We start from the raw sequence: 21,916 nt of genomic DNA on the forward strand, positions 1-21,916 counted from the left end.
TCTGTAACACGAATACATGCCTAGCGATACACTTGATACTCAACGGCCATTTCTAATATATAGAGTTGTTCTTAGCAGAGCCTTCAAATTAAATTTTAATTGGTGGGGTGAAATACATGGCTATCCCCATTAAAATAAGAAATTATTACAAATACGATTTAAGAAATGTGAGCAAAAAGCCTTCCTTTTACTTGGAGCTTGTCTTGAAAATAATTTCACATTGAGAAGTGTTATATACACTCCCTAGTGTAGGGGGCTGCTTATGGGACAAGCTCATGAGCAAATGGATGCATTTAGACGGTTGCACTTTAACGCCTGCTTCGGGCCTATGTGCTTTCCATACATTGAGTGTAAACAAACTGTACAAATAAAATAAGACTGTATCCTAATGGAGCATGGGTCACCACAACAGTGTATTTCAGGGTACACATGCTCCATAGCCCTGTATGTAGTGAGATTCACTAATTCAAAGCCAGTATTTGGAATAGATGTTAAATAGGGATGTCCCGATACAGGGCATTTTCACGAGTACTTGTGAAAATGCCCTGATACTGGCCCTTTAAATTTTTAAATCGGATCGGCCGCCTCAGGTCCCGCGCTTGAGGGGTCCTGAAGCAGCCTTCTGGGGACCTGGCGGGATCTGTCTCACACTGCCAGCCAGGTCCCACATGCCCTCCACCTCCTTCCTGGCACAGGCATAGCTCAAGGCAGCCCCACACCGCAAATAAAGCCACGGTGCGGGCACGAGACCGGCACTCGCTCTGTTTGGCACTTGCTCAGCACAGCACCTGTCAGAGCCATGGAGAGACCCAATATGCAGCCCTGCTGACATCTGTATGCAGCCATGCAGAGACCCAATAAGCAACCCTGGTGAGATGTGGACGCAGCTCTGGTGAGATCTGGAGTCCAGATGTCACCAGGCTGCGTCCAGATTCTGAACACAGCCTGTTGAGGTCTGTCTGTATTTAGCTCTGGTGAGATGTGTATGCAGCCCTGGTGAGAAACTGCCCTAAAATCATTAGTCTGTATTGTTTTAGAAAAAAATTTCAATGTCCCTTTAAGAAAAAGTATCGGTAATTAGTATCGGCAAGTACTTGGTCTTGAAAAAGTGGTATTGGGACATCCCTAATGTTAATGAAGGCTTTATATGTACATTATTTTGCATCCAAAACATCTAGTAGCACAATATGTTGAAATCTAAGACTAGCTAGTCGTTTTCAGTCAGTACAGCTGCTTGGATGAGTATCCAAAAGCCTAAGTGTCAGGAACATACCCCAGCCTTTATATCCTCATGGGTAACTCAGTTACCTTAATGACGTCAACATGGAATATGCCAAGGTTAATTTTCTGTGTCCACAACATAATGGGAGGTGTGAACATTTTGGAAACTACCCTGTCCTATTAACATAACCCAATCACCATGTGGCCATGAAGGCTGGTACAGGTGGTATTTGTGACATGGCTGAAGGTGTGAACTGTTGTCGAATAATGGAGTTAGGGGTTTTAAAATGGCATTATACACTACCTAGTCAAAAAAAAGTCTCACACTAATATTTTGTTGGCCTTTAGCTTTGATTGGTTTCCATAAGCTTATGCAATGCAATGCAACAACATTTATTTCGATCCAGAGCTGTTACAATTTTTCACCAAGGTCTTGTAGTGAAGATGGGAATAAAGTCTTCTCCAGCATATGCCAAAGATTCTCAAAGGGGTAAGGTCTGGACTTCACAATCTGAGCCCTTATGAATCCAGGCATTGTCATGGAATATGCCTACGCCATCAGGGAAGAAAATAATCCATTGGTGGAAAAACCTGGTCATTCAGGTAGGCAGCTGAACTAATTTTTTTGGGGACATAACATTTCTGAACCTAGACTAATTATCCAATGGAAGGCTATGACCTATTTGTTTAGCTAAATCCAGTTGATTACTTTTTTTTTTTTTTTTTGGCCAGGCAGTGTATGTGGCTGAGAGATGGATTAACAAATAGTATATTCAGTAATAGTTCAATTTGCAAAGGAATTTTCCCTTAGCTTCCCTGAGGTGAAGTTCTGCTGACCACCATCATCCAATCATGCTATCTAAGCAAATTTGTATTATTTTCTTTCCTTGCATGTGATTGGGTATTCTTGCAAAGTGATTTTTCAGCATATCCACTAATTACATAGTTACATAGTTACATAGTATTTGAGGTTGAATAAAGACATTAGTCCATCAAGTCCAACCTATTAGGATCTCATTCTAGGAGTACCCGTACCCCTGTATATTACGGTCCCTTAAGAAATCGTCCAAAAGTTTCTTGAACAATTCCACATTATTTGCTGAAATCACCGCCTGTGGCAGTGAGTTCCAGACCCTAACTGATCTTACTGTGAAGAACCCCTTTCGCACCTTGTGCTGGAATTTTTTTTCCACCAATTTTAGGTGATGGCCTCTAGTTTTTGTAACGGAGTTAATTTTAAACAGTTTATCGCTAATGTTGCTACCACCATTAAACATTTTGTACATGGAAATCATATCCCCCCTTAATCTCCTCACCTCTAATGTGAACATGTTTAAATTTAGTAGCCTTGTCTCGTAGCTCTGGTCCTCCATACCCCTAATTAGTTTGGTTGCCCTTCGCTGGACTTTTTCCAACTCAAGGACATCTTTTCTTAGTACTGGTGACCAGAACTGGACCGCGTACTCCAGATGAGGTCGAACCAATGATCTATAAAGTGGCAAAATTATAGACTTGTCCCTGCAATACATCCCCTTTTTAATACAGGACAAGACCCTGCTAGCTTTGTTTACAGCAGCCTGGCACTGCAAACTACCTTTCAGTTTGTGGTCTACAATGACCCCCAAATCCTTCTCCATTTCTGACTTCCCCAGCGGCATACCTAATCTAAGTGAAATATGTGGATGGCTGTTCCAGTTTGACATAGATGGCCTTTATCATGTCTTTTGCAAGCCAGTTCTAATCTCTGTCCATAATGTGATGGGGTATATTTCTGACACTCAGATTGAAGAAGCTGCTTAGCACCTTACAGGGCAAGTCCATGCAAAAGAGACTAACTACTACTAGTAGTATCATGACCCGGATAACGAAGAACCTTCACAGACATGATTGTGAAATCTACTGGTCAAGACCAATCCATTTGTACATATTTTAAGGACCTCACAACTATACACAGTGCAATGCAGACGCTTCTTTTGTACAGGTACTATTAGAAAAGATCTACCTGCTTCTGTTGGAGATCAATGGCAGCAAGTTTTTTCAGTACAGCTGGCAGAAGAGCCCCCCGAGTCAAAGGGACAGCTGTATTTCCTACTATTATTTTTGCTTCAGATTCTTTATGTTGGATATTATTCATTGAATGGTTCAGCCTAAATACAAATTCTTTGCTGGAGTCAGTACCATAAAATCAAAGTTTCATCTTTGGGATAGTGGAAAAAAAAACTGAGCACTTCATAACTGTGACAAGAACCGGGACAATTTACTCACCATTTAAATAGGTCCCTCAGTAGCTTTTCTGTTATCTGGTCTGTGATATTTCCTACCCACAAAGAACAGCTTTGAGGTCTGTGAAACAAAGAAATGACAAAAATGAATTATGTCAGTACAGCCCTGCATCCTTCTCGGTAATGACATAATAAGACTATGAAGACATAAACAAAGATTTAGGTGACTGGTGAAATAAGGAAATATGATACAGTAGAGTGCTAACAAGACACACAGAGTCTATATATAGCAATATATTTATCAGAAGTGGCTGTAATAACCAAAATTATGAATAATGTTTTGCAGTCTGTTCAAATTATCAGTGCAAAAGGCTACAATACTACCCACCACACCACCTAAAATAGAGATAAATACTGGGGCTGCCATTGCTAATCTCCTTGTAAGGCTTCATTCACATGAGAAAAGGCCGGCACGTACAGCTCCATGCACGGCCCTATTGGGCAGCTCCCGGGAAGGACAGGTGTTGCATGTGATTAGTACGCAGCCCCTGTCCTCCTCTATGGGAATACATAACCATACGCCGCCCTACGCTCACCCGCCCGTGCGGGTGTCCGTACTCGTACGCTGGCAGGATGGATCCTGTCTGCATCCGAGCCTGGACACCTGCACGAACCTGAACTTGAGGTGAGTGTAGGGCGGCGTACGGCCGCGTATTCCCATAGAGAAGGACAGGGGCTGCGTACTAATCAGCCTGAGCACCTGTCCTTCCCGGGAGCTGCCCGATACGGCCGTGCACACAGCATGGAGCTGTACGTGTCGGCCGTTTCTTGTGTGAACGATCGTTGCCTGGGTTTAATATTTTTGACAGACCTAAGACAAGCATGCAGCAAGGGCTCAGAGTCTCTTCTTTTTTTGTAAATTGAAAAACCTGTTCCAGCCAGCGTAATGCATGTATGTGGCAACGGGGCAAGTGGGTCTTAATTCCAAGCCACTGCACATATTTGCCAGCCAGCTCCACTGTTCTGTGCTGATAGCACCTGGTCACCACTTACAATGGAAAGCCAGTGGATTGGGCTCCCAATCATGTAGCCACCGGTATAGCCAATCATAGTGATTTTTGACCAAAGAGAAAATGTTTAACTTTAATGGAGTTGTAAAGTCCCAGCATATCCTCTCCTGTTATATCATCAGCGTTGTAATAAGAATACATACTAGAGATGTTTTTGATAATACAATCAAAGCTTACTTGAAAAAATCCCTTTTATGTAGTGATTGCTGCCTTCTGCCTTCCCATCACTACTAATATCAATATGATATTTTAATACTATCATAGTTGTTTTAGTTCCATTAAAGTGGCATTAAATGCTCAACCTTTTTTTTTTATATAATTTATTATAGGTATTTATATAGCACAACAATTTATGCAGTGCTTTTACACAGTGTACATTCACATCAGCCCCTGCCCTTATGGAGCTTACAATCTCTAAGGTCCCTATATCCCATGCATACATACAGGACCGATTTAGACAGGAGCCAATTAACCTTCCAGCATGTCTTTGGAGTGTGGGAGGAAACCGGAGTACCCGGAGGAAACCCACGCAAGCACAGGGAGAACATGCAAACTCCTTGCAGATAGTGACCTGGCCGGGATTCGAACCAGGGACCCCCAGTGCTGCAGAAGCGCTAACCACTACACCACTGTGCTGCCCACATATAATATAATGAATCCAGATCAAACAAATATGCATGGCCCAGCAAAGTATTTCTTTGCGTTTTTTGCCCATACATTTACAGCCATGTTTCTGAACAGCTGCAACTCTCTCTGCTCAGCTTCCCTGAACTTCCAGTCCCTGGGACAGAGCATTCTACAGCAGCTGTCCGACTACTAGCTGGGAGAAGGGAGGAAGAGGAAAGCAGAGGAATGGCTTGCCACCCTAAAACAAGATATGAGGGCCAGTGCTCAGGGGACCAGCTTATACTGCAGGAAACTAACACTTTTAAACACCAAGAAGAAGCATTCATTGTCATTAATGTAATCAGCGTTTGAAATAGCTTAAAACCCTTTTGACCTAATTATCACTTTAAAGTCCAGCATTTTCTCTTTGGTAAAAAATTGGCTCATCCTTGAAGGATGTGGTATCTTGACCCACCCCTTACTTCTATGTTTGAGTAACCTAAAAGTGATCACATGACTGGGAAGCCCATCTCTGACTGCCAGAGTTAAGATCACCACCACCAGGAGTCCGCAGGAAGGGCTTAAACTTCACAATCCATTTAACTCTATGCACGGGGGCCACCCCGCGATGCATTATAGCGAGCTGCGACATGCTACACATGCCCTCCTTTCTTTTCAGCTAATTTTCAACTGCCTTGTCTATGCCTTAGGAGTGCATTGGGCAACGCTGCCCAACACAGCCCCACCGGACTGGTGTGAACAAGCCCTAAGAGTCCACTCACCCTCTTTTGTAGTTTTGCTGCCTCGCTGGCCAAAACGGCTAGATGACGCTAGCAATCAAGATTCTGCAGTGTTTCGACCAGCGAGGGGACCATTTCTATTGGGTAACGTGGCGGCTCCACCTTGGTTGTTCTGCCGCGGGTTTCGTGCTACCAATAATTAATAGTTATGACAACAAAAAAAAAGATACAACCTATAGAGATGGATCACCATTCCTTCATAGCCGGCTGTAAATACAGAATAGAATTCATCTTGTTTCATTGTAACAGGTGGCATGCAACATTCCAATAACCAACTACACAGGGGGAAAAAAAGGGTTTTGCCAAGAAAACCTTTTGCAATAATATTCCTCTAAAGGCAACAGCGATGAGCCGAACCATGAAATGCACGCTTGAGTTTAAGATTAAAAAGGAAAGCCAATTTGCATAAGTGAAGTAGTTTTGGGAGAGCATTTATGAACTCCTGTCAGCTAAAACAGATTTATACTATTCCCCCGGCAGCAGATGTGTGGTCATACTAACTCACAATTCATTTAAGAATAGCAGCTCCTCTTCTGTCGTCTCCTCCAGGTTCACATTTTCTTGCAACACTGCACCACCAGTCACAGGAAAGAGGAAAGTGTTACTCAGAGCTCAGTCAAAAAAACCGCACCCCACTGTATCTGCTGTTAAGGTTTAGAAAAATCACCTTTAGCAGAAATTGGAGCTTCCATGACAGCAGTAACAGATTCGTATTGCTCCAGCAAACTGATACTCTGCTCCTGGGTAAAACCATGAACCTTGAAAGAGATTTAAATAATCATTACAGAACCACCAAGGGGTACATCTTAATGCGAAGTACAATGCAATACTGCTTACTGCTATTAGAAGAGATGCGCTAAATATATTTCTCATTTAGTTTGGTAAATCAGTGTGTTTAATTATTTAAATGAGTGTCTCTGGTAACAGGAATGTTGGCATTAAAGGAAAGGTGTTGGGTGTAGTAAAAAAGAACTAGCAAACTATATATTGACTTTTGGGTGACAGGAGTATATTCACTAATGTACTCCTGTGACCCAAAGAGAAGTATAGCCAAAGAGAAGTATAGCCAAAAAAAGTTTGGCTTTATTATTAAAGTGACATTAAAGGCAAAACATTTTTTTTCCTCCCCCCAATGTAAATGTTAGCACTTACCTTAAATGATGTCTCTTTTTCCGATCTTCCTCTTCTTTCCCCATGTTTTCATCTGTCCCTCCAGCGGTGTGACGTCACTCCGATCCAGCGCTGACTGCTCTGTCTCTCCGATCTAGCGGTGTCTGCAGGCGGGTGCACGCGTCCATAGACTTACCTTGCGTCTCTGCTCGTCTCCCGGCCGAGAATCCGAACTGCGAATAGGGTTTAGAACCCCTTTAATATTTTGCCTTCCCTGGTTCCTCCTTTCCTACCACTCATTAACATGATAAGATACCTTATTTTAGACCCAGTGAGGGCATGACTTGGGCCGTCACAACAGGAACCCAGTCATGACCTCGCTGGGTACTGCTTCAGTACACCTCTCAAGAGCCATCAACACAGATGTAAGCAGTAGGCTGGCTCTTTGGAAGAGTTATGCAAATATCCTTATGCCTTGATAGGTGGAAGTCAGTCTCAGGACTCCACAAAGTGAGGACCTATTATGACCCTTATGACATTAAAACATACACAAACACCTACTGCAATGAGTGGGTTATCTCTTGAGAAGAGTTATGCAAATATCAAAATGCCTTCATGGGTGTGGAGGTCAGTCTGGTGGAGTGCGTGATTCCACACAGACTTAATTTGCACACAGACAATGAGGCTAAAACACTGACACATGAACAAGGATTTTCTCCAAATATCATATTATTTTAATTTGGCATAAATAACTTACGCGTTTCAGCCCAAACACTAGTCATAGCATGCATACCACCCTAGGTAACGCCCACATGTTATGCTGAGCTTCTACAACTAAGAAGCTCTCAGTGTGCAGTGAAATCAGACTAAGTAATTTCAGTCCAGGAGAGCAACTGTGCAAAACTGAAGAGAAGGCCGGAGTTCAGCCTACTGTATATATGAAAGTGTAATGGTCTTCTGAGTTGGATTTCATCCAATTGAAAGGCTGGACAAGATTTTATAACCATATGCCAAGTTGGTGTGAACATATCCCCCTTTTTACTAAGCCTCATGTCATGGCTACTGCGAAAAATATGATGCTTTTGTAGGAAATGTCTGTCCAAACTACTGCTGGTTGTAAAGACGGTTCATCTGTTCTGCTGTCGCCACCAAAAATGTGTCAATCACCCAGTGGTGAGATCTTTGCTCCAAGAACCCCAGCGCCGCCCATTTTTGATTTATTATAAATGATAAAGAATGTATTGATGAGACTTGTTCTGCTTTTTCTCACATTACCATGAGTTGTAGAACTTGACACGCATGAATCTCCTTCAGAGCCTCCTTGCACCCTTTGTCCAGACGTAAGACCATCTTGAAAGCTTCTTCTGCCTCCATATACCTCTGTACAGATGAAATGTGTGCATTTTATTAGCTGTACATAACTGACATATAAAAGACTACGGTAAAATCTAGCCATTTATAAGGAAAGTCCATTTATAGTGAAAAGCCTTGGTGTATTATATTTGCAGTCAGGATAAAGGAGTTCCTTTCCCCCTCTCATCAACATGCTAATGACATTTTTTAAATAAAACATGTTTATGTTACACACTTTATTTTAGACCTAATGAGATATAGTCACTGGGTCTCTGTGCTTCTCTGGGTCTCTGTGGTTTTCTATGCAATGAAGCAGATCATGGCTGGTGGGAGGGTGCTGTACATAGCTTCCTGAAAGGATTCCATTGAGTGGAATACCACTTTAAAAACCTACTCCAGGGGCAAAGCTTAACTACTGAATGGCTCTACTTCCCCCCCCCAGCACTCATCCCATTCACCAGGCTGTCCTATTTAACTGCATTACTTTATTTAACAAAATCTGCTGAAATGCAGGTCGGCAAGCTAACCGATCCAAGAACCATCCATTCTATATGAACCCAAGGCAGTCTCATCCGCACTTAAACATGGTTATTTGGGGCAGAATCAAATGAGAGGTTGAAGTCCTACTCAAAAGCATGAAAAATATGGATGCAGTTGCAGGATGGATAATTTATATTTAAGGCAAGTATAGTGCTATTACTTCTAAGGACTTTACTTCTCTAAATTCTGGATTAAGTCCTGCCCGACTTCCTTTGGGAATATGAGAGAGGCCTTTAAGGGCATGCTTACTGGACAGGTTGCAGTCAGGTGGGGCAGGCTTAGCCCAAAAAGGATGTGAAAATGAAGCAGAGGTTCACAATGTAGAGGCTTCTAGCTATTAATGCTAAGAAACTTTTTTGATTCTGTGGTCTGCTCTTAGCAGGCTTCCCTTTTCCAATCAGAAAACACCTTGTAGTCATTGATAAAAATACTAGGCTTTCTCTGAATGGCCAATGTGCCGAGGGAGCGGCCCCTAGTGTTTTCTTAGCAGAGGTGAAGCCAGTGAGCACAGTACAGTACTGGCAGCTGGAAGATCACAGCCAGAGTGCTTTACAGGACCCCCCTCTCATCAGGTTTATCATATGCATACTTGCATTGGGCCAAGCTGGACCAGTATAAGCCATCATAATAATTCATACCTGGAGTTCAGCTTTAATAAATGGGTTGCATTAAGCCAATCTCTTCTACATGTATAGCGAAGACCTAAAAACAAGTTCCCATTTAAATACTTTTCCCGAAGAAACTACTGATTGAGGCTACCCATAGTACTGATCATGTGAGCAAATGCCTAGGCAACAGTCACATTATCTCAACTGAAGGGGATTAGGAAAAGGAAATGCAGGCAGGACCCCTTAGGAATAGGTCATGAAAGCGGAAGACCTTCAATGACAATGGATACCCAAGGAAAGAAGGATTGTGAGGAATTCTACAAAGTAAAACAATACAAACTCTTACAATGCAGCCTTTCAGTGCTCTGCCCTTCCTGAAATATCCTTTGGGACAGACAGCAGATAACTCTATGGACGTTTCTGCATCCATCAGTGCCTTAGAGTAGAGCTTCAGTTGTTCATAGCAGTATGAACGATTGCCAAAATACCTGTAGATAAAGAAAGAGCAACTTTATTCGCATTCCTGCTAATCATTGTGTCCGAAATTCAGCAGCGTTTCAGTACAACTTGTACGATTTTTCACACCAACAACTTCACTGCTGATAAAAATAAAAATCAGATTTTAAATGATTTGCTATTTTGTGTGTATTTTTTGCCAAAGCTGTGTGCGTTTATGTGAGAAAATAGATATACAGTATGTATGGGTGTATGTTTTTTTGTTGTTTTGTTCTGCATCTATGCTATTGCAAGCATCTTTCTACTTTTTATGCTTGCCTATGAGGCGTACAACAGGGGTAATCAGGATGACGTCACCAGAGTATTAGTCAAGGTTGTATCTTCCAGTAAGGAGAAGAAAGCCTTCTTGCAGCTGCATTTGAGCCCAATGCCAGTCTACTCTTTACCTAAATGTACAGTTAATTTCTGTACCCAGCAGTATTACGTAGGACACTCCGTAGAAGTGGGTAACAGTAGAAGATGTGGGGTACGCTGCAGAAGACAAATTGGAGCAATCAGTGGAAGATGACGCAGGGCACTCTGGAAGACGTGCCAAGGTCTAGCAACCTCTCTGATAGTAAACACAGAAAAGTCTTGACGAGGCAGTGTGGCTTTCACTTATTTTGTAAAAGTTGTGCAACTAAAAGTTCTGTTTTAACGCAAGTTGTGAGACAGTGTAAGCTGCTTTTTTTTAAATGCAGGCTTGCTGGTGAGTGTGCTGGGAAATATTTTTGTATATATTTGTAAAGCCCTTCCATGTACACCATACTTTAAAAGCTAGTTATAAATTGATGAGTATGGTTGCTTCATTTGTTGGATTTGGTGTGGGGGACACACTGGGGGCTTCAGCTGACATTGTGATGAGTTGAACTTCTGGTGTGTTCCTGTGCCTTTTGAGGGATGGGCATACCTGCACCCAATTTGTCCTTTGCTATATATGCTCCTAGATGGGGGCTCTCAAAGCTTAGAGGTAGGGCAACACTACACAGAAGACTTGACGAGGCGGTGTAGCTTCCACATATTTTGCTAAAGTTGTGCAACTAAAACCTCTGTTTTTATTTTTTATTGCAAGTTGTGAAACAGTGTACGTTTACCACTGGTGGTAAGCGTGCTGGGAGTTTTTTGTGTTTGTAGATGAGGCAAGATGTCACCAGCACACCAGGATAGGACAAACGAGAGTCTTCTATTGATACATATTGTCAGGCTTACAACTTTGGACAGTAATCAGTAGAAGATGCAGGAGACTCAGTGGAAAGCGTGGAACATGTGCCCTGTATGCCAAGGTCTAGCAACACTCCTGATCTTAAATGCATTTATGAAGGCATGAACTAGTGAACCACTAAATTGTGCATTTCTAATACCACAAGTTCTACATAATGTCACCTAATTTAGACTTTTAGACTGTAAGCCCTCAGGGGCAGGGCCCTCCTTACCTTCTGGTCTTGAATTGTATTATGATTTGTAATGTCTTCCTTATATTGTAAAGCCCTGCGCAAACTCTTGGCGCTCTATAAATCCTGTATTATAATAATAATAATAATTCCCCCCCGCACTTGAAACCTAAAACTGATTTCCTGGCAAGCTAATACACAGTTTAAACAGATATATGGGAGTCCTTACTGGCCAAAGGATTTGAATTTGGAGATAAATGAAGACAGCCATGCCTGACTGAACCACCAGGTTGGTGAACTCCCTTTTCTGTACTTTAGTTAAGTGACTGGACATTAAAGAGCAACAGCAGAATGGTGGGGTCATCTCTCCCTCAGCATGTTCCATGCACATGCAGCAGAGTCATGACTGGCTCAAGGCACGGACCTTCCCTCTACAGCAGAGGTAGGCAACTCCGGCCCTCCATCTGTGGTGAAACTACAAATTCCATCATGCCTGTAAGCAGTCATGCCTCTGACTGTCAGTCTTGCACTGCCTAAAGGGATTTGCAGTTGCACCACAGATGGAGTTTGCCTATTCCTGCTCCACAGTCTATTGTATTGTTCTCTCCATGCTGAGATAAGCGAGCAGAGTGATGACCTCACCAGTGTGCTTGACTCTGTCTCTGTTCTCCACCACTGCCTGTTAGCAGGCTGGGGGCAGCATTGTATTCTTAAACAGTAACAGGATGCATTGTGATAGCACAGGCAGTGCTTTGTGATGGAGCTGTGTAAATCTCAGGCCTGCATGGTCAGGCTTGTCTGGAATTCAGCTTTATTTATTAATACTTATTAACACCAGAGTGTACCTTTTAAATAAAAAAAAAAGTAACTGAATTGCGCTACAATGAACAAGACTTCAAATCTATTTTTACCCATAATCTACTCAAAACACATTCTTCCTCCAAATCTCTCCCAGCTACAACAATTTCACAGAGCTCCAGTACTTCCACTGAGCAGACATCTGCAGAACGCTTACCTGTAATCTTTTGGATCTAATCTGATAGCTTCACTAAACAGTTCAATAGCTCTGGTGTAGTTCCCATCTTTCACCAATTGAATGCCTTGTTCTGAAATAACAGAAAATATTAGGAAAGAAAGTCAGGAATCCATCTGTACATAAATTGTATAAAACATCCTTTCCGGATGTGTATAAAAAGGCTGCAAGAAAGGAAATGAAAATGCATATGGAAAATCCAAACACATGTCAGATATATAGAGAGGCGCTGTCACTGCTCCAAACTGTGCAGACACATTGGGGGGAATTTATCAAAACTGAAGCAGACTAAATCTGGAGCAGTTGCCCAGGGCAACCAATCAGCTTCTTCTAAGTTAGGATTTGAAAATGAAAGGTGGATGCTGATTGGTTGCCATGCACAGCTGCTCCAGTTTTGATAAATTCCCCCCATTTTATACTGATGTTTGACACTCAGGGGTCTATTCACTAAGCTGCCGAGGGCAGCCGAGTGAACAACTGACCCCAAGTGAAGTGAGCCAAACACTGTTCGGCTATTCACTTCAGGCTTGTACGGCTGGTTTCTGCCGTAAATCGGCTGAAATCAGCCGTACATCAGCTTGCTTCGCATTGGTTCGGGTCGGCCGAACATGCTAAGCATGTTTGGCCAACCCGAAGTTCAGAAGGAGTTCGACTCAGCCGATCCAACATCTGGATCGGCTGAGCCGAACCTCCGGCAAGCTGCTCGTTGCTGTTCGGCCTATTCTTATAGATGCCGAACAGCAGTGAGTGAATAGCCGAATACCGCTGAGCGGCATTCGGCTCGGCTGTTCTGCTCGGTCCCTCAGAGGGACCGAGCAGAACAGAAAAATAGTTAAAGAAGTACAAAAAAATAAGTAGAAAACGATTGTGCGGAGCTAGCAATGACAGCTAGTTCCGCCCAACAGTTTTCTATTGTCCGGTGGTTCTACTCTGGGAGTCTCCAGCTCCCGGCCGCCCAGGAGAGAAACACTGCTTTTTGCTTTTTTTATTCTGACACGGAGCAGTGTCAAAATAGAAAAAAAAAATTATATTTTTGCCCATAGGGGATGCATTGCTAGATTCCTATTGGCTATTTCAATTTTCAATAGCCAATAGTAAACTAGCATTGTACCCGCCCTCTGCTGATAGCTGAATTATACATTTTCCATCCAGTGTATAGCCACACAGCACTGTGGCCACTAGATGGAGCCAAGGAGCCTAGGAAATTCCTATGCTCATCAGCGCCATCTAGTGGTGGTAGTGATGTCCGAACGGCATTCACCCAGCTATACACTGGATGGAAGATTTATAACTCAGCCCCTAAGTGTGTCAAGTGTTATTGTATATGGCAGCTGTGCATAAACTTCAAAATATTGTCATGCCTCTGCCAGTCATGCATGTCAGAGTCTTGCAGTGCCTCATGGGAATTTTATTTTTACAACCGCTACACTGCCGAGGTTGCCCACCCCTGGTAGAAACTGCACTGATCAGCGCGGCAAAAATAGTGCAGGGAGCAGTTCGGGTGGGGGAGCGCTTTGGATCACGCGGTCGCATGAACGGTCCCTATAACAATGTATGGGATTGTTCATGACAGCAGTTCCATGCGGCCAAACCGCTCCGGTGTGCACAGGGTCTTACTTACCTGATCCCGGCCTCCTCCAGCTGATAGACTGGTCCGACAGCCTCTCCATCCCTGGGTTCCAAAGAACAAACGTGGTGTCACCATTCCGATCGAGCTTGACAAAGAGGTAACATCCTCGAAACGCGTTGCTCCCGAGCATCCACCCACGACCTTACAAACCCGATCCCTCCTCACCTTACTACTATCCCGGCCGTTTTGCCACCCCACAACACCACCACCACAGTACGGGCACTGGTCCAGTCACGTTCATTCACAGTTCGAGTTCTTCCACCCGCAGCTGCAGCCACAGCTGCCCAGCCAGACGTCAGTTCTCACATCGCTGGCACTTTACATTACATTAGCGGGGACACGGACACACTGTGTGTGTCATCACCCGCACCCCTGTCCACCCCTCTCCTCTTTGTTCCCTGAGATGAGCTACCCTAGGCTACATACCAGCCTTCATTGATTGTATACGTTGGACTTCACAATCTCCTCCACTGCTCTACATCCATCCAGTCCCGAGACCCACTCAAAGTAAGTGTTCCATCTCCTTTCGCTTTTCTCACTATGTTTGACTTAGTTTTAATAGCCCCTTTAGCCTTGCGCCCTCACGTTTGTTCTTTGGTTCCACTAGTGCAGGTACTCCTCCTGTCTTCCAGGGCTGCAGGCGAGGTAGAGCTACAGTATCCTATTCCCCTGGCCTAATCCGAGAGCGCTGTCCAGTCGGCTCTTAAGGACTTGCACAAGATTTTCCTCTTCAGTAGAATCTCTTTCCCTTAGAATCTACAGATAGTGCTGTAATACCTTCTTCCTTCCTCGACTTCATCTAGATCACGCTTACTCAGGATGGACAGTAACGTGTAAAATGGTTCCCTTCGGAAGTCTCCTCAGTGAGTGTGTTGGATAGTCAAGATTAGCCATCAAACCACCTTGTTGCTTCCATTTCACAGACAAGTTTTTTGAACCGATAGGTAAGTATACAATTTTCCGTTATATATATATATTTTTTTTTTTATATTTCTCAACTGACTTGTTTTTTTGGAGAATGATTATACATAGGACTGTGAGTGATGTCAGAGGGACAGACCAAGTTTCCTCTTATTAACATTCAATAAAGATCCAACTCTTCAGGTCTTTAACACTTTATTAACGCAGTGTTGAAACACTAGTTTATAACTGATAGAGATTTTCCAGCACAGTACAGCCAGGGTATGGTAAGCAAAACTCTCCAGGCCGCTCCACAAAGAAGAACTCTAAGATTTTATAAAACTTACCCTTACAGTTGGGCTACCCCCACATTGCAAGGGTTAAGTGCTCATTTTGTCTAGGGGGTGCAAACAAAGATATACTCACCTGATCAACGGTCCCCCAGCAATCGGCACTCTCCACCCTCTGCTCAATGCTTTGGTATGGTAGTATGTCCCTCCCTCACATCTAATGCAAGTCAATAAACCTGCATTAGACACAATGACATCAGTGGTCCTTAGAGCCAAGGGAAGAAGATGCTGCTGAGACCAGTCCAGAAGATGATGCTGCTGAGACCAGGGATTGAGGATCAGGTGATTATATATTCTTTATTTGAGCCCCCTAGACAAAATAAGCACTTAACCCTTAGGCTGAGTTCACACCTAGGCGTATCGAATATGCGCGATTCACGGTAAAAAAACACGCGACAAACGCGCGTTTCCGAGGGCTACTTGGCTGTATCCCAATGGAAACGTGCAACAAGAATGCCCCAAAAGAAGCTCCTGTACTTCTTTTGGCGTAGGGCATTTTGTAGCGCGTTCATACGGCCTGTAATACGCCCAGGTGTGAACCATACCCATAGGAAATAATGGGATTTCGGCGTTTGAGCGTTTTGCAGCGCGTAGGGATGCGCTACAAAACGCCCAGGTGTTAACCGGGCCTTAGGCTGCATTCAAACCTAGGCGACTGTGTTTTTGCTCGTTTCTATGTGCATTTTAGCCTGTATGCCATGCATTTTTGTGAGCAGATTGTGACACATTGATGTAAAGGGGCAACCATGCGTAAAACACGTGCAAAAATGCAGCAAACACGTGTTTTTGAGCATTTCCATTGAAGTCTATGTGGGGCCAAGAAGCGCCTAATCTGCCAAAAAAAAAGAAGCTCATGTACTTTTTTCCAGTGACGACAATTCGCTACAAGCGACAAAACTCAGATGTGAACATAGCCATAGAAAAGAATGGGAATTTGTTTTGGACGGGTTTTTTTAGGGCAGAAAATGTGCTACAAAACGCTAGGTGTGGTTAAAGGGTAGCCCCACTAGTTTTGTATTTACTGAAGTTCCTCTTTAACATAGAGGGGAGTTAGGCAGGATTTTTAAGCAAATAAAATGTAAGTTCTGCTATGTGAAAGGGAACATGTAACAAATATAAAACTGAGCATTATCCCAATTTGGCTACCAAAGTGAAAATACACTTTAAGCTGGCCATACATGCCTCGAATTTCAGCCGATTCCTGCTGAAGCGGCCCAAACGCGAGTTATGATTGGTCCTGCTACTCCACACAGCTTTACAAAAATAAATTGAAAAGAATGATAGGTTGTCAGATGCTGATGCAAAGCTGTCAGATTGCACCTCCCCACTAATAACCCTGAAGGACCTGTACACATACTTGTACCTGTGACAGCTAAATATATTCAATTGTTCTACACATTCAAGAACAGAGCCAAGTAATAGCTCAGCAATACCTGCAGAAAGTAGTTTACAATAGGATGCTAGGGCCCAATGTATCAATGGAAACAATTAATAAACAGTCAACGTCAGGTTGTAGGCAGATTATAGCAGCAGCATTGGTTTTCTTTCCTCCACCCCTCACCCTCTGACATAATGCAAGTCAGATAAATGTAATAATCAGCTCACCACATTTGCCAGAGAAGAATGTGAACATTGCAACACGGCTAACAAACTGAAAAAGTACAGACTGACCCAGACAAAGAATGACACAGTGCGTCAGACGTTATCAGACGAAGAGGGGTACAAACTGAGAAAGCTGATAACAGGCTAAAGTTCCCCACGTACTGTACAAGTAGACTTTTGCTTTCAAGCCAAATGACTTAAAAATTTACAAATCTCTGGCCAAATGTGCAAAGAAATTGGAAAACATATATTACCATATTAAACTGACACTAAACTCAGGAGTTAAATCTTATCAAATACATTCAAGTATCTTAACTATTATCAAAAATGTAGTTTGTGTATCACTCGGCTGTAGGTCCTGAAATCATCTCTGAATTGGTGCTGACACTGTCCTTCCTTCTGGAGGGGGGCTACTTTTGTTCCCCATGGTCCCTGTGTGTGTTGTAAAGCTGGCTCCCAGGATGGACTACAATCTCAATACAAATGAGTAAACTAAATGTGACATTTTAGTCCATCACAGGAAGGAGCTTGGTGGGGTGACTACTTTACAACACACACACACACAGGGAACATGGGAAACAAAAGAAGCCCCCCTCCAGAAGGAAGGACAGTGTTAGCACCAAATTAGAGATGATTTGATGATCTACAGCCAAATGATACACAAATAAGATGCATTTTTGTTAATAGGGTACTTGAATGTATTTTTTGGATTTAACGCCTGAGTTTAGTGTCACCTTATCCTTGGAAGGTTATTTATCCATATCCAGCCAATTTCCATTCCATGAGCTAAGGGATTGAATGTTTGAACCTAACTAACATTTTATTATAAGTGTGAGATTGTAGTCCAGCACAGGAGTGAGCTTGCAGCGGTGGCTACTTTAATAGTAACGCTCGGTCAACCCCCGCCCCCCTTCATCCTCCCAATCTGCAGCTCCAATTTTTACTAGGGTGTAAATGGTCCACTGCAGGGAGCCCTTTGCCACAAAACTACCTGGAAGATGATGCAACTTTAAAGTGCATTTCCACTTTTGCAGTCAAATTTGAGAAAACCCCCCATTATAGGTTTGTTAGGTGTTCATATTCACACAACATTTTTATCTTTTTGGTGTGTTGATGCAGCAGGCAGATTCTGCAACATGGCTGATTTCAGGGTTTTCTTAGCACCTTCACAGTGATCTGATCTTACAGAAAGACTTCGGACTGAAATTTGAGGATTGTGTTTTATCTCATTAACATACCATGCAGCAGCCAGGGTTGTAATCCTTTAACCCCTCACAGCCCCTGCTAACATTACAAAGAAGGAGAAGCCAAGTATAAATTTGAACCCTTAGGAAGCCGAGAAACGCTAACCCAAGTCAAAGCAATTTAAACTGCAAGAAGAACTTTTTAAATATTTTTTAGCTCATGCTATGTGGAGGGGAACATGTAACAAATATATTATAGGTGTTATCCTAATTTGGCAGCACAAGTGGAGATACATTTTAAGCTTACAAGTAGTATTTATCTCACAATGCCTGACTAGTAAAATGCACGGTTACTCCATTAGCAATGTTCTCCAATTACATTTTTGCCTCTGACACCCCTATGCACAAACATATTTCCAGCACCCTAATCTCCTCTGATTTGGAATCCTCCACAAGCCTATAACAGGATCCTTTGCATCTGCAATCTACAGCATGTTGGATTAACTGACAAAAATGTCCAACAGGATATTGATGCTCATGTTAAATAAGTGTAATGTGTACTAACAGGTTTACTTATGAGTTGTGATCAATCTTATCAGTAATGACAGTACAAGATAAGCTGCATTTTCTGTGTCAACACCACGGAGAGGGGAAATACCATTAAAATTCCCCAGATAAAAAGATGTCTAACAGCCCATTATGAAAATAAACTTTCCATGATTAACGCCCCCAAAAAAGCTCTCTTTTAAATCAGCAGCACTTAGAAGTTTAGTTAACCTGGTGGCTGAAGGAAATATCTGTTTTCGCAGGTAAGATTTTTTTTATATATATTAATTATTAACCACAAAATTACTCAAGTATAGTTAGAGAGACTTAGTCATAGTTGGGTTTATACAACAAGGGGCCTATTTATAGCAGATATTGATATCCGCTGTCTGCAATACACACTGCAATGTGGGTCCACACCTCAGCCTGCATTAATTTTTTGTATTACAGGTATTTCTATAGCACCGCCAATTTATACAGTGCTTAACATACTATTCATTCACATCAGTCCCCGCCCCAAGGAGCTTTCAATCTAAGGTCCCTATCTCACAAATACACATACTAGGGCCAATTTAGGCAGGAGGCAAATACCCCACCAACATGTCTTTGGAGTGAAAGGGGGGGATGGAAGTACCTGGGGGAAACCCACACAAGAATAAGGAGAACGTGCAAACTTCACACAGGTAGGACAACTTCCATTATTTAATGTAAGCATATTTGCAAAGCAATTTGCTGTGCTCTACAGATGTGTTTTGGTATTTTAAATTTTGTGTGTGTGTATATCTAATATATATATATATATATATATATATATATATATATACATATATACATACATACATACATACATACATACATACATACATACATACACACACACACACACTGAGTGGCCAGATTATTATGACCACCTGACGTTTGTAGGCAAATTAGCTATAATTTCGCGCTGAAGTTGCTAGAGGGCCAGACCATTATAAATAGGGAAGCAGGTTGTTTACCACGACAGTAGAAGTGATTTTTTTTCAGTCATAATCTAACTTGTACAAATACATAAATAAAACGCTGACTGGGGGTTCTAGGGCGTCAACCAGTCTACTTTAAAAAAGCCTTCATCACCAGGACAGGAAGTGATGGGGAATCTCTTTGAGCCCTGGATAGCAATAAAAACCTAACCCTTCCCAATTTCATCAAAAAACTAAAATAAATTGATTGGACATACACTTGAAGATATAAATGAAATATACAGTAGGATGATGCACACCAAGAATTAGGTGATGAAAGTCTATGAGCACATTCTATGTCTGAATGGCTAAGGAGAGTTTATCCGGTCAACGATCTGGTGGAGAGATTCAAGAAAACCTGATCTGCCCATTTCACCCGCTACGTGGCCTTTAATATATTATTGTTGTGGATTAGAGTTATGCCAATAGCTGTTCTGTACTCATGGGTTTTCTACATAAAGACATTCCCCTGATGCCCTGTATGGGCAGCCAATAAGGGAAATAGGTAATTTCAAATTCATAGGGCATCAAATATCAATATATATCTTTACTGGCTACAGATCAGCTTCAGCAAATCTAACCAACGTCCTCCAACTGACCATTTCACCAAATTAACCCCACAGTCAGCCTTAGAGATAAAAATGAATTCCCGCTTTATTTTCGAAGAACACCACAAATCCAACCCAACTTCCTGCATTTTATAGAGCGCGCATTTTTGGCATTTTAAATAGAGAATATGAAATGGCAATTAGCATGAACAGCTAGTACTCGGGACATGCTATGCCTCTATTCTGTTAACTGGTTTGGCATAGTAACAAGTGCTGGAATGAAATGCATACAGTTGGGATTTAAAAGGAACAGATGTTTGATGTACAAGTTGAAAGGAACACAGCTCTAAATTAATTTACTGTAAAGGAGCTCCTCGCTCTGCAAACATCTATAATGTAGCTTGGTTGGGAAGAACGTTAACAGTATTTAGAGAGGGATCTCATATCTGCAATTAAAACACATTGTGTGGAAATTTGTGAGGCACAAGAAATGTCAGGATATAAAAAGAAAAGCCAATTAGGGGTATAATGTATGGCTTCTGGAGTGCCACTTACTGAATCCAAAACCCAAATAATAACTAATGGGAAACCAAGCTTCTCTGAAAAGAACACACGGCTATTACTGCTGACAGCCGGTGAGTTGAAAGTCAACATTAAAGGGTCAAACCACCAAAAATTGATCTTTTAGTTTTTGACAAGTGTCAACAAGATGGATCACCCACTCACTTTTCATTTCTTAGTTATGCCAGAGGCAAGATGTCTGAGATTACAGCACTGCCCCTGGTACTGCAGCCATTGCAAGCAGGTCTCACTTTTCCTGTTGGATTTTCCGGTTTGGTTATATTATCCGCGTGATGACCGGAGGGCAATGATGCCTAGATGACCATGCCAAACGTTGCATTATCAGCATGCTGCTAGCAATACATCTAACATACATACACCAGCTGGACTGTTTGAAAGTTATGGGCAAAATGTATAAAGATTTGGGTTCCTTGGATAACCTATGCTCACCCAGACATCCATCCCCCTCATCATTTTACTTTTCTACCCTCTCCAACCCATGTTGCGCTGAGTTAGTGGAAATTGTCCAGTAACTAACATAATAAATGTATCTTTCTGTACACTGTATGTTCTTAATTACGCAATTCCTTTGTAATTCACACATTTTATTGTATAAACTTAATAAAAAAACTTTGCAAGGAAAGTTATGGGCAAAAAAAATATGCTGCAAATTGTGCTGACACATAATTTTCTAGTTCAACATATTCTGACTGTTACACTGAATAGATGGCACTGCAGATGAACACGGCAGCCTGAAGGTGGCAGCATTCATTTTTGTCAATGAAGACTCCAGCCTGTATGTGATCACCAGGAGCACTTCTGTCTTGGGGGTCCCCAGTTCGAATCCTGATCAGGACACTTCAAGGAATTTGAATGTTCTCCCTGTGCTTATGAGGGTTTCCTCCGGGTACTCCAGTTTCTTCCCACACTCCAAAGACATGCTGGAAGGTCAATTGGCTTCTGCCTAAATTGACCCTCATATGTGTGCAATAGGGACGTTAGATTGTGAGCTCCTTAAGGGCAGGGACCGATGTGAAAGTGCAGTATGTAAAGCGCTGCTTAAAATAGAACTATGGGGAGAGTGAAATCCACTCATCCCCATAATTAGAGCCCATGTAGGACACTGAAGCTGTCACACATCGGCT

General features: G+C 42.4%; 1 protein-coding gene across 1 annotated transcript in view; it reads right to left on the reverse strand.

Moving 5' to 3' along the window:
* The window catches only part of TTC31 (tetratricopeptide repeat domain 31), a 51,125-nt gene that overhangs the window by 6,686 nt on the left and 22,523 nt on the right, over positions 1-21,916 (reverse strand). Inside the window, exons 7-12 of the mRNA XM_018560825.1 lie at positions 12,432-12,522; positions 9,877-10,018; positions 8,305-8,409; positions 6,587-6,677; positions 6,425-6,488; positions 3,487-3,564 (exon numbers count right to left, since the gene is read on the reverse strand). Coding sequence (XP_018416327.1) covers positions 3,487-3,564; positions 6,425-6,488; positions 6,587-6,677; positions 8,305-8,409; positions 9,877-10,018; positions 12,432-12,522 — 571 coding nt within the window. The remainder of the gene's footprint in view (positions 1-3,486; positions 3,565-6,424; positions 6,489-6,586; positions 6,678-8,304; positions 8,410-9,876; positions 10,019-12,431; positions 12,523-21,916) is intronic.

The sequence above is a fragment of the Nanorana parkeri genome, unplaced genomic scaffold (genome assembly GCF_000935625.1).
Source record: "Nanorana parkeri isolate BGI_ZX_2015 unplaced genomic scaffold, ASM93562v1 scaffold2, whole genome shotgun sequence".
Taxonomy (NCBI): domain Eukaryota; kingdom Metazoa; phylum Chordata; class Amphibia; order Anura; family Dicroglossidae; genus Nanorana; species Nanorana parkeri.